Here is a 13,527-nt window from a genome sequence, read left to right on the forward strand (position 1 = left end):
CTCCTTTGCAGTAACATTTTCATCTGGCTCATTTAAAAATTAAATTTTTTTTTTCATTTAAAAATTAGAATTTTTAAATGCACATCTTCGTGTGACTTTATTAGTGGGACACAAACAAGTAACACGTCTGCTTCCGATAGTTGATGGAACACACTAGGGCGGGCAGCAGGCAAACGCTTGTTTATTGCCCATCTGACGTGCAGTAAGCTTAGCGTGCGATTCAAATCTTTTTCAAATATCACATAAAAAAAAAGATCATGTTAACTGGAAATTTGCATCGTGTAAGTGAAAAGTAACTTTCTGCAGAAGTATATGACTATACTTCTGCAGTCTACTGTTTGTCGGTGGAAAGCCTACTGAGGATAGTGCACTACTGAGGGATAGGTACCACAGACCAAATCGGACTGGCATGCTACCAAAGTGAGTGACAGTGATGTGAATGTAAATCATAAGTCTGAATACTTTTTTTGGAGGGTATCTTTGAAGCTGATAATGTGCTTGAGACTAAGCTTCAGTGCAGTATGAACTCTATAAATAAATATTACAGACAAGACACAACATTAAAACTCACAATTATTATTAGAAGGGACAGCAAAAACAGAAGAATGCCATGTTTCCAGGCTGTTGTATCAATGGCTATATTATCCATTTGTGAGAAGGCTACCATCATCAGGCAAAAAAACAGAAGTTAAATAGCAAAGATATAGGTAACTGCCAGCAAACATCTTGATGGAGCTTAAGCCATATTTTCTTGTACATGAATTTTTTTTTCGCTCAAAGCTTGTGAAATACACTCTGCAACATGTACCTATAAGAGAATACAAGATGCATTTTATTTAACCAACATACTTAAAATATAACTACATTTAATTTAAAGTAGTTCATCTAATTTGATCAAACACCATAATGATTAAATTATGGATGCCATATGAAATCAACATTCTCATAGTAACTGCTACCATTAATTTTCTTCAGTAGCCTTTTTCATTTAAAACTCATTACTTTAGTAGGTACTAAAGTAATGAGTTTTAAATATATATACATACTTAAATGTATACATACTTAAACGGGTCAAGTATAATTGAAGTTCATCTACTATAATGTTGTTGTTGTCGTTGTTTGGTTTTTAGGAGCATTAGCAACTAAGGCCATATTGCTCCGGGGATATGCAGTGGTCATTCCCTGACCTTTCCGCATCCTCCGTATTTGGTGGTCACAGGCTCGAACCCCAGTCTAATCAAGAAGTGTATGCTACACATTGCTGCTCCTGTCCACCTGGCTACAGAGGCACCTATTCTAATGTATCCGTAAATAAAACTAGTAAAAAAAACATTCGTATCCAGTATTCTAGCTGTAAGGAGATCTGGATGAAAATTATGCAAAACCATTAATTCCAAAGGTCATCAACTAGGAAAGCCGTACTGGTGATGCTTGAGTTAGGATGACCACAGATTCAGACAAGTACAACATAAATAAGAAAGGAATTGTTCAATGAGTTTTATCTCACAGCCATGGCATGCTCAAACTGAAAAATTACAAGGAGTCCAATATTCCCAAAGTAGACATTCTTCAGGAAAACCCTAAAGAAAGTATCACAGAGTTTCACCTCAAGCTACGTTGTAGACAACTGCAACTAATAATCCTCTCACTGATAAAATGTGTTGGAAGCAGTTGCATGAAACATACAGTACGTTTAAGGCACGTGCTGAGGTTGTAATATGTTGCAGCACCACAATCACTAGGCAATAATATGATGATCATTAGTATTTGTAATATGTAGTATGCAGAAAAAATCCCATCTCAAATGCACAAAAATAAAACCACATGTTAGCATTGTGCAGAGGAATATCAATTTACATAAAAGCAGTGATCAAGTCATTTGTGCTGCTGGATACCAGTAATGGTGGCAATTGGAACACCTTACACAAAGGAGCATAAGCAGTTTCCCTTTTCCTTTGACCTCTCCAAGATTGCATCATTAAACTAGACTGTTCTTCGGCCTTACAATAAAAATCATAAACCATATAACAAATTTTAAATCTTAAAAAATAAATATAATAAAAACAACACTGGCTACTATTACAATTATATTTTTATAGTTTTAATAGACACTACCATATACACAGCTAAGCATGCCAAATTCCCTACTCTATATATGTGGCTCCCACATAGTAATCTACAGTAGAACTTCAATTATCTGCCAGGGTACAGGTCCGAGACAACGACAGATAATCGAATTGACGGATGATAGAATATGTACATCAAAACCATTATACAATAGAATGGGTCACCTAACTTGTTTATTTTATTACAGAATACATAACCTAATGAAATTTAATTCCAAATGATATTAGACTAAATGTCACTTTTATACTTTAACATTCCACCAATCACACCAATTTAGCACACTCATGCAGCATCTGTGAAATACTCCCTTTTGTTATAATTATAAAAAATTAATTTTTAGCTTTTTTACTAATTTGAAAATGATCATTATTAATTATGATTTACTAAACCCAATTAAAAAATACTGAATGAAAATAAACAAGTAAAATAATGTTTTGTTGTATTTTTTTAGAAATTTGCAAGGTCAATGATTCCCTTGGTTGAAAACCAAATGCTCAAATGGCACGGTAGACACAACATGGACATCTGTATTTTTATCAACTGTTTACCTTTAGCCAGCAAAACTAAAGCCCTCTATGGCAAGATTAGACACCTGTAGCTGCCATCTCACAGATGCCATGTGGGAAAGGAAGTTTGCTAGAAGACAGATAGACATTTCTGCTCACCTAGTGCCTTTTAAAGCCAAACAAACTTAACATCTGATAATTCATAAGCATTCATAGTATACCATAACAAAACCAGAAAATACTGTATAACCAGAGAATACTGGTTGGCAAAGTTACATGGGGGAATTTGATTTCATCACAGTATACTGATGTGGCATTTACTTAAAGATATAATTACCATCAGGGGTAAAAGGAAGGGTTTTTGCTTCTGTAAAGGTGACTAGAGTGGCCTCAAGACAGTTTTTAAATTCTGTACACTGGGACCAACTGATGATGTCACCTTTTTTTTTTTTTTTTTTTTAGGAGCATTAGCAACTAAGGCCATATTGCTCCGGGATATGCGGTGGTCATTCCCTGACCTTTCCGCATACTCCGTATTTGGTGGTGACGGACTCGAACCCCGGTCTAATCAAGAAGCATGTGCTACGCACTGCTGCTCCTTCCCACCTGGCTACGGAGGCGCCTGATGATGTCACCAACAGCAAATTCTAAGTGGGAAGCGTTGAAGGACTAAATGTCACTTTTATACTTGATATCAATGGTCCTGTGGAAGCTAATAGGCTTTTCATTCCGATTAAGAAATATTGTTCACGGTTTAGGCATAAATGGAAGTCAGATTAACTAATGAGACTCGTAACAAAGAAGAAAAATGCATGGGATCATATAAATTATCAGGTAAAACAGAAGCCTATGGCACATATAAGCTAGTCTGTAATCAAGTCACAAAGGAGGTTAGCAAAGGCAGATTACGAGAAATCTTTGGCAAAGGATGCTAAGAAAAACAGCAAGGACTTCTTTACTTATATAAACTCTAGAAGGAAAGGGATGAATCAGATTGGTCCACTTGATATCGATGGTTCGACTGTTGATGATTCTGCTCATATAGCTAATAATCTGAATGAGTATTTTGCATCTACATGCACACATTATGAGTTATTAAAGGAGAAAAATGTTAGAAGTTTATCAAACTGTAACAGGGTGCATAATTATTTTGTAAAAACTGAGAGCAAAGTGAAGGAGAAATTGTTGAAATCAAACATAAGAAAGGCACCTGGGGTGGATGGGATCTATCCAGTTATATTAAGGAGGAAGCAAACCCTTATCCATAATTATGAGAGCATCCTTAGAATCAGGGGAAGTCCCCATGGACTGGAGATGTGCAAATGTATCCCGAATTCACAAAGAAGGATCTAAGGGTGACATGAGTAATTGCAGACCAGTTAGTTTAACTTCTATTCCAGGTAAAATAATGCAGTCACTCGTTAAAGATGCATTGCAGGATCATCTAGACAAGACTGCAGTATGCAATAGTTCAGACACAGCATGGATTTCATTAGCATTATAGTAGAGGCATACGACGCAAGAAAGCAAGCTTATGCAGCATCAGCAAAAAAAAAAAAAAAAAAAAAAAAACGCTCCCATTTCACCCCTCCGTTCGTTCCAAATACCTGTCCAGCTCAGCCTTAAATTTATTTAGGCTATCAACTTCCACCAACAAAGGATAGAAGTCTGTTCCACCAACCAACTACCTCCTGGCTAAAGCCAAACTTCCACACATCTATCCTACATCTGTCATTCCTCAATTTGAATTTATGCCCTCTCAGGTGATTATTCTGTGCAAGAGAAAGAATCCCATCAGCACTGAGCATGCTCAAACCATTAAAGGCTTTATACACCTCAATCAGATCACCTTGCAGGTGCCTAGTCTCCAGACACTGTAATTTTCAAAACCTAAGCCTTTCTTCGTAAGAGCAACCCTTTGTTCCATTCACTAATCTTGTTGCCCTTTCTGTACTCGTTCCAATAGAGAAGGGCAACATAATTAGTGAATGGAACAATGGGTTGCTCTTACGAAGAAAGGCTTAAGTTTTGCAAATTACAGTGTCTTTCTTAAGGGAAAGTCTTGTCTGACAAATTTGATTGGATACTATGATGTAGTTACAAAGGAACTGGATGCAAAAAATAATTTTGATATCATATACTTGGAATTCAGGAAATCTTTTGACACTGTTGCACAAGGAAGACTACTGTACAAATTGGAGAAGTGTGGTAATCAATGGATGCTGCTCTTCATGGACTAATGTTATAAATGAAGTCCCGCAGGGTTTGGTGTTGGGCCCACTATTGATTTGTATATTTATCAGTACTATTGATGAAGGTAAAAACTGCAGCCAATTTCAACCCACTGTAGGATGGAAGCCTCCTTAACAATTGGTACATTTCTCTTGGGAGAAATGTACCAACTGTGTGGTACTACACTTAGGGTGGTAGAAAATGAAAAGGATTTGGAGTAATTGTGCAGTCAGATATGAAGTTTCCTGAGCAATGTAGACAGGCTGCCAGAGCAGGTCTTGGAGTATTGTCGATGATATACAGGAATTTTTCTAGTAGGGAAAAGGAGGTGATTATCCCTTTGTATAAGGCAATGGTTAGGACACATCTTGAGTACTGTGTAGAGGTCTGGTGGCTTCATTTTAGGAATGATGTAGAGAGTTGTTGTTGTTGTTATTTGGTTTTTTGGAGCATTAGCAACTAAGGCCATATTGCTCCGGGATATGCGGAGGTCATTCCCTGACCTTTCCGCATCCTCTGTATTTGGTGGTGGGGCGACTCCGTAGCCAGGTGGGAAGGAGCAGCAGTGCATAGCACACGCTTCTTGATTAGACCGGGGTTCGAGCCCGTCACCACCAAATATGGAGGATGCGGAAAGGTCAGGGAATGACCACCGCATATCCCGGAGCAATATGGCCTTAGTTACTAATGCTCCTAAAAACCAAACAACACACACAACACAACACATTTGGTGGTGGTGACGGGCTCGAACACCGGTCTAATCAAGAAGCGTGTGGTATGCACTGCTGCTCCTTCCCACCTGGCTATGGAGGCGCCATGTAGAGAGTTGCCTGAGTGTGTACAGAGAAGGGCAACAAGACTAGTGATGGGAACGAAGGGGGGTTCTCTTACAAAGAAAGAGTTAAGTTCTGAAAATTGTAGCATCTGGAGACTAGGCACCTGAGAGGTGATCTGACTGAAGTATATAAGGCCTAGAATGGGTTGAGCACACTGAATTCTGATGGGATTCTTCCGCTTGCTCAGATTATGAACCTGAGGGGGCATAAAATCGAAGTGAGGAAAGACAGTCATAGAATAGATGTGCGGAAATTTTCCTTTTAGCCAATGGGTGGTTAATTGCTGGAACAAACTTTCATCTGTCATTGTGGAAGTTGATAGCTTAAATAAATTCAAGGAGAGACTGGACATACTTTTAGAGAAAAATGGATGTATGAAATTGGGTTTTTTTTTTTTTTTTTTTTGGCTGATGCTACATAAGCTCATGTACTTGCTTTCTTGCATCACATGCCTCTGTTACTACTGCTGCAGTACTATTTACAAATTAAAAAAAAAAAAAATTTAATTCTTATCTGTTAGGCATCATACTAGCAATAGAAGGTTAAAATAGGGTGAATAAAATTTTTTAACACAGGCAATTTTTTTGTTACTTGAAGCATAATTTGTGTGCCAGTCTTAATTCATCTGCATTCATAAAGCCAAACTTATACAGAACCAGCAGGGAAAAAAATTCATTTTCTCATCCCTTCTTCCAATAATTTGAGCTCTACTTTTTAATTTCAGCACATTTGAATATAACAGAAACACATATTTATATTAGGGGGGGGGGGAGTATGTTTTATTCAGTTGTGTTAACAGAATTGCTGATATTTCCTCTTTACATAAGCATTATCTACATGTTTCCCATGTATATTATGCATAAAGTAACCAGATCCCTAGTATTCCAATGCGGAACATCAAGGGGGGATTTTTCAATACCCCTAAAAACAATATACACATATTTTTTTTAAATGTTTTGTATATGAAAATATATTCACATTATCTTTCTTTACATCAAAATAATTTTCCTCCTAGTCATATTTATAAAGCCAATGGGAGAAGAGGGATGCGGATTACGCGGTAATACGTAACAAATACTAAGATACATAACAGAAACTTGCTTTACTGTTATAAAACGAGCTTCTGTTTCAGCATGATCATGCTAGATAAACCTGAGCATGCGATTTGTTTATCTAGAATGACTGCGCAGTACCATTCTTGATTTCCATATGTAACGTATTTTTTATAAACTATCAGTGTAAATACACCATAGTTTGCTCATAAAAATGAACTACATTCGCAGTGTAAATGCATCGATTTAATTGTATCTCATATTGAGACTACCTTCACGACAAGTTACCATGTATTGCACTACCTTGAATAAGTAATGCTTCACTAATAGAGAAGACTATTACTTATTCTCAGTGAGCACCACCACCCAGACAGCACAGTTTCAAGGCTTGTTGACCTATCATCGATGGGTGGGCAGGTACACTGGTGTTGCAATCATGCCAACCCAGTTGTAATATGATTCCACAATAGGAGAGAGGCCAAAAGGTGTACAGAATCCATCTCTCATATTGTGGAATCACTTCACAACTTGGTTGGCATGATTGCAACACCAGCGTACCTGTCCGTCCATCAACCATAGGCCAACAAGCCTTGAAATGGTGCCATTTGGGTGGTGGTGGTTGTGCCCACTGAGAATAAATAACAATAGTCTTCTCTATTAGGGAAGCGTTACTTTTTTTATTATTATCATTAGCGATATAGTGCAAGGAAGCCTGAGGCTTTTGCTGCACCAGCCAAAAAAAAAAAAATCCTGGGTTACCCAGAGAGAGAGAGAGAGAGAGTGTCAGAAGTAAGGGAATCACCAAGAAAGACAAGAATGATGATATCCAGCTCAGGATCCTAGGTGTGCCAAGCCCATACTCACCAGATATGAGCCCCTCGGGGTTACACTTATTCAAGGTAGTGCAATACATGATAACTCGTTGTGAAGGTAGTTACAATATGAGATACAATTAAATCGATGCCTTTGCATTTACACTAGCATTAGCATTAGTAGAGGCATATGATGCAAGAAAGCAGGCTTATTGCAGCATCAGCCAAAAAAAAAAAAAAACCTCCCATTCACCTCTCCGTTCGTTCGAAATACCTGTCCAGCTGAACCTTAAATTTATTTAGGCTATCAACTTCCACAACAAGGGATGGAAGTCTGTTCCACCAACCAACCACCCGCTGGCTAAAGGCAAATTTCCGCACGTCTATCCTACATCTGTCTTTCCTCAATTTGAATTTATGCCCTCTCGGGTGATTATTCTGAGCAAGAGGCAGAATCCCATCAGCATTGAGTATGCTCAAACCATTCAAGGCTTTGTACACCTCTATCAGATCACCTCGCCGGTGCCTAGCCTCCAGACACTGTAATTTGCAAAACTTAAGCCTTTCTTTGTAAGAGCACCCCTTTGTTCCATTCAATAATCTTGTTGCCCTTCTCTGTACTCGTTCCAGCAGCTCTACATCCTTCTTGAAATGAGGCCTCCAGACCTGTATACAGTACTCGAGGTGTGGCCTGACCATTGCCTTATACATGGGAATAATCACCTCCTTATCCCTGCTAGAAAAATTCCTGTAAATCATTGATAACACACCATGAGCTACTCTTGCAGCCTGTCTGCACTGCTCAGAGAACTTCATATCTGCCTGCACAATTACCCCCATCTCCTTTTCATTCTCTACCACTGTCAGTGTAGTACCACAGAATTAATACATTGCTCTGGGGTTGCTGTTTCCCATATGTAGTACTTTACATTTGTCAATGTTAAACTTCATTTGCCACCTATCAGCCCATCTGCTCAACCTTTCCAGATCCTGTTGCAGCAGCATAGCATCAGTAGTGTCCTTAACAACCCTGCCAACCTTTGTATCGTCTGCAAACTTGGACATTAAGCTTGATATACCATCATCAATATTATTTATAAATACAGAAAACAATAATGGACCCAACAATGAATCCTGAGGGACCCCACTAATAACATTAGTCCACGATGAGCAGTGTCCATTGATTACCATTCTCTGTCTTCTCCCCCTCAACCACCCCTTTATCCATAGCAGCAATTTGCCTCCAATGCCACACTGCTCCAATTTGTGCAGCAGTCTTCCATGTGCAACAGTATCAAAAGCCTTTCTAAGATCCAAATATATAATATCAAAGTTATTCCCTGCATCCAGTTCTTTTGTGATTACATCATAGTATCTAATCAAATTGGTCAGGCAAGACCTCCCCTTAACAAAACCATGCTGTGTCTGAGCTATAACTGAAGTCTTGTCTAGATGATCCTGCAGTGCTTCTTTAACCAGTGCCTCCATTAATTTCCTGGAACAGAAGTTAAACTCACAGGTCTATAATTACTTGTGTCAGCCTTTGATCCTCCTTTGTGAATTGGGGTCACATTTGCACATCTCCAGTCTATGAGTACCTCCCCTGATTCCAAGGAAGCTCTCATAATTATGGCTAAGGGTTTGCTTACTTCCTTTGCTGCCTCCTTTAATATAACTGGATAGATCCCATCCACCTCAGGTGCCTTTCTTGTGTTTATCTTCAACAATTTCTCCTCCACTTTACTCTCAGTTATTACAAGATTATCTAGCTTACTGCCAGAGTTGAATACACCTCTGGCATTCCCCTCACTGAACAACTTCTCATGTGTGAATGTCGATGCAAAATATTCATTTAGTTTGTTAGCTACCTGAGCAGGATCATCAACGGTTGAACCATCGATATCCAATGAACTACGAATGTAGTTCATTTTTATGAAAAAACTATGGTGTATTTACACTGGATATTTTATAGTTAATTCATGCTCATATTCTATTATGCCTCGTGCATTTATATTTTTATTACAGCAACAAATTTATATATATATTCATGTATTTATATTTTCATAACTGGGGAAGAGACACACACGGTGTCAAAAGCTTCTGTAAGAATTTTATATTATTAAAAGAAGCGAGGGCAGCAAGTAGGGGCGAAGCCCCCTAGTTATTATTATTATTATTATTATTATTGTTGTTGTTAGCCATATGGTGCAAGAAAGCTGTTGTTGTTGTTTGGTTTTTTTAGGAGCATTAGCAACTAAGGCCATATTGCTCCGGGGTTATGCCGTGGTCATTCCCTGACCTTTCCACATCCTCCGTATTTGGTGGTCATGGCTCAAATCCTGGTCTAATCAAGAAGCATGTGCTGCTCCTGCCCACCTGGCAACGGAGGAGCCTGCAAGAAAGCCTGAGGCTTATGCTGCACCAGTCAAAAGAAGAAAAAAAAAATTGGGTTTTACTCTGAGAAAGAGAGAGTCAAAAGTAGAAAGGAATCACCAAGAAAGAGAAGAATTATTATTATTATTACTAGCCACATGGTACAAGGAAGCCTGAGGCTTATGCTGCACCAGCCAAAAAAGAAAAAAATTCCCGAGTTGCTCCCTGTGTGTGTGAGTGAGAGAGAGAGAGAGAGAGAGAGAGAGAGAGAGAGAGAGAGAGAGGGGCATCACCAAGAAAGAGAAGAATGATAATATCCAGCTCAGGACACTGGGTTTGCCAAGCCCATACTCACCAGATGTGAGCCCCGCAGAATGGTGATATCCAGCTCAGGACCCTGGGTGTACTTAGCCCGTACTCACCAGATGTGAGTCCCTGGGAAAATAAAAAATAAATACATACCCTTCTTTGAACTAAACTTATAAAATAAAATATTACTTTAAAAAAAAAATAATAAATACCTTATATTTGGGGGGGGGGGGTTGCATAGCAAGGCTGAAATTCAGTATACGGTACCCTTCCTGTTACGCTACGTACGAAAAGAAAGTTGCAGAAGGACGTAAACTGAGAAAATTTGTTGTAATTAGAAGGAAAAAAAACACTTATTAGATGGGTCATGTTTTTAACCGATTTTAATTTTTGTTTAGTGAAAAAAACATTTTTTTTTTTGTGAAATAATAATAATACATACTTCTTTTAACAATAAAAACAAGAGAAATTGGCTAACATTTAGTACTCGGTGCACCCTTCTATGCTCGCCGACGAGGCAATGGTCTTGGGGTGTTTATTCCCCCTCTTCCAGCTGTTTTAAAATAGGAAAACGAGTTGCCGATTTTAAAACGGCGGTCTTGGGGTGTTTATTCCCCCTCTTCCAGCTGTTTTAAAATAGGAAAACGAGTTGCCGATTTTAACCACTGCCGCCATTTTGAAAGGTGCACCGAGTACTAAATCTTTACCGAGAAATTAAATAATATAATTCAATATATTTCTCCGCTGAGTAAATTTTTCTTAATTGCTATTAATTTTCTTAATAGCATTATTTGCTATTTCTTCGTAAAATTCTTCACAAGAATTAGCAAAATTGCCCTTTGATTGTAGTAATGCTTTCAGCGTTTCTACAGAATCGTGCTTTTGTTGACGTCCACAGCTTATTTACTACCGAAAAAAAAACTCTTTCCGTTGTACCATCGGTTCCCGTCAAACATAATGCATATGATTTGCATTATGTATGGAGGCTATATATCCAATCCGGGGCATTTTCTGGGACAGTTTGCAATGCGCGGAAAATAACTGAAAGCCGGGACGCATGCACGAACTACCTACTTTTGCAGTTAATTTATACATGTAAGATATGGGACAATACTCTTCAATATGCTATCTTGTAAACTGAAACCTAAAACATTCAATTGCTTCAAAATAAGAAAATCCATAAAGCAGAAGTCAACCTTTGAATATGATTATCATTATAAAAGCCATAATTCTGTTACAAGCATTTTTCACTATTCTTGAATAGGTTACCTAAGAAAGTACTGTGTATATATATAGAGGGAGAACAACGTATATAGAGGAACCATAAAAAATAAATAAAAGTGGCTAACTACAAAATGGTCAATTAAGAAATACCAAAATCCAGCAAAATGCATCTTACCCACATCTTCTTAAACTCCAATTTAATAATAAATTTTAACGCACACTGGAACTTTTAGCAGTGAAGGAACAATGAAAAGTCAGAATAAAATTGGATAAAATGGCTTGTGTTGAATCTTCATTGTTGCTTTTAAAATAATCAGTGCTGTTCCTTTTAGTTATTATTAAGTCATTTTCATACTGATTATGATCCTGAAAATAAATTTAATATTATTAGTACATTTAATTTAAATATTAGTACAATATTTATAACAACCCGCCTATAGTCGCGCTACACTTGACAGGTGTAAAGAAAAAAGAATCTTTGCGCTATCTTTCTGGTTCAAAGTTAGTGAAACTTTCTCTAACTTTACATAAAGTGTTACTAGAAAAGCTTTTAAATTAAAATTTCAGCCATACATCATTGTGAGAGCACATCGTGTGATAACTTGTGTTTCAACCCCAGGGGTTCACATCTGGTGAGTATGGGCTTGGCACACCCAGGGTCCTGAGCTGGATATCATCATTCTTCTCTTTCTTGGTGATTCCCTTCTCTCTCTCTCTCTCTCTCAGGGTAACTTGGAAATTTTTTTAGCTGGTGCAGCATAAGCCTCAGGCTTCCTTGCACTATATTGCTAGTAATAATAATAATAACATTAGGGCAAATAACAAAAAAAAAAAAAAATATAAACTCGGGTGACCAAATTTTTAGTGATAAAAATGAAGACAAGACGTATTCCGAACACGAAAATCGGGATGCTACCAGAAGCCAGCTAACACAAGTTAATGTAAGCATAAAAAAAAAAAAAAAAAAAAAAAAAAACGCGCCTGAAATATTACTCACTGAGTTACATTTCAGGCGCTTTCAATTCTTTTTTCTTAAATTAAATTATTTTTTCATATTCTGTCATTAACAGAAATGAAAAGCTGGTTAATTGGTTGTTGTAAGCGTACAGCAACCTGGCCCATATTGGGCCATATACAAAAAAAATTTGTATAATAGTTTGCAATTGTGTGCTGTTTGTGGTCGATTTGCTGTTTGCGGACGAAAAACCCGTTTCCGGGACAAAAAATCATGCTACCCATTCACTGGTAGATCCAGAAAAAAAATGACAGGAGGATGACAGGCACCATGATACGAACCCATAACTCTATTGCTACCTTATCTTACACTCTGTGCTTATATCCTTCTAAAAATCTTTATATCTTTATAAGGATATAAATTTATACCAAATTTTAAAAACTAATTTAAAAAAAGATGTATAAAGTTATGTTATATAAAAGCGTTTGTGAGTCGAGTGATAAATAAATAAGTAACTCAATATAAATTATAAGGAACATGAAAATTAATATTTATATGTTTACCCTACAATTTTATGAGGTGTAGCAGTGAAAGTCACAAAGTTTGTTTTATAAAATGTTATTCAGTTCTTTGAAATGAAAGAAGAGAACAAGTTTACATGTACTCTAAATGCAGTTTTCGCGAATGTGTTCTGGCAATATATTTTGAACCTCTTCAGGGGTTATCTCAATATTTTTATTTATATTGAGCATGGCCAAACCATTGAGTCCTATCTGATCCATTGTTGATCTCAAGTAGGTTTTAATTATTTTCAACGAACTAAAAGATCGCTCTGCTGTTGAAGTAATAACTGGTATTACACAAAGAATTTTCAATAGGCAGTCGACGTTTGGAAACATAGACGCAAATCTGTAAGCTGCTGTAATCTGTAATTTGTAATTGATGTATCGACTTTTTCGAATGTCTGTATCCAGAATTCCCTCTATAGTTTCAATTCTCCATGAAGTACCTCTATAAGGGATGGTAAATCGGATTCATATGTTTTTGCTGCATCCCGTATCTCTTCATCTGTTGTGTCCGAATCAAAATAATATTTGGAAA

The 13,527-nt window shown here is 37.3% G+C and overlaps 1 protein-coding gene across 1 annotated transcript in view; it reads right to left on the minus strand.

The window, feature by feature from the left end:
* Positions 1 to 13,527, minus strand: part of LOC150079141 (uncharacterized) — a 73,617-nt gene that overhangs the window by 42,578 nt on the left and 17,512 nt on the right. Inside the window, exon 2 of the mRNA XM_090382968.1 lies at positions 1,896 to 2,000. Within this exon, the coding sequence (XP_090239094.1) occupies positions 1,896 to 2,000 (105 nt within the window). The remainder of the gene's footprint in view (positions 1 to 1,895; positions 2,001 to 13,527) is intronic.

Source organism: Mastigoproctus giganteus, chromosome 10, assembly GCF_048544385.1.
Source record: "Mastigoproctus giganteus isolate SK-2022 chromosome 10, ASM4854438v1, whole genome shotgun sequence".
NCBI lineage: Eukaryota > Metazoa > Arthropoda > Arachnida > Uropygi > Thelyphonidae > Mastigoproctus > Mastigoproctus giganteus.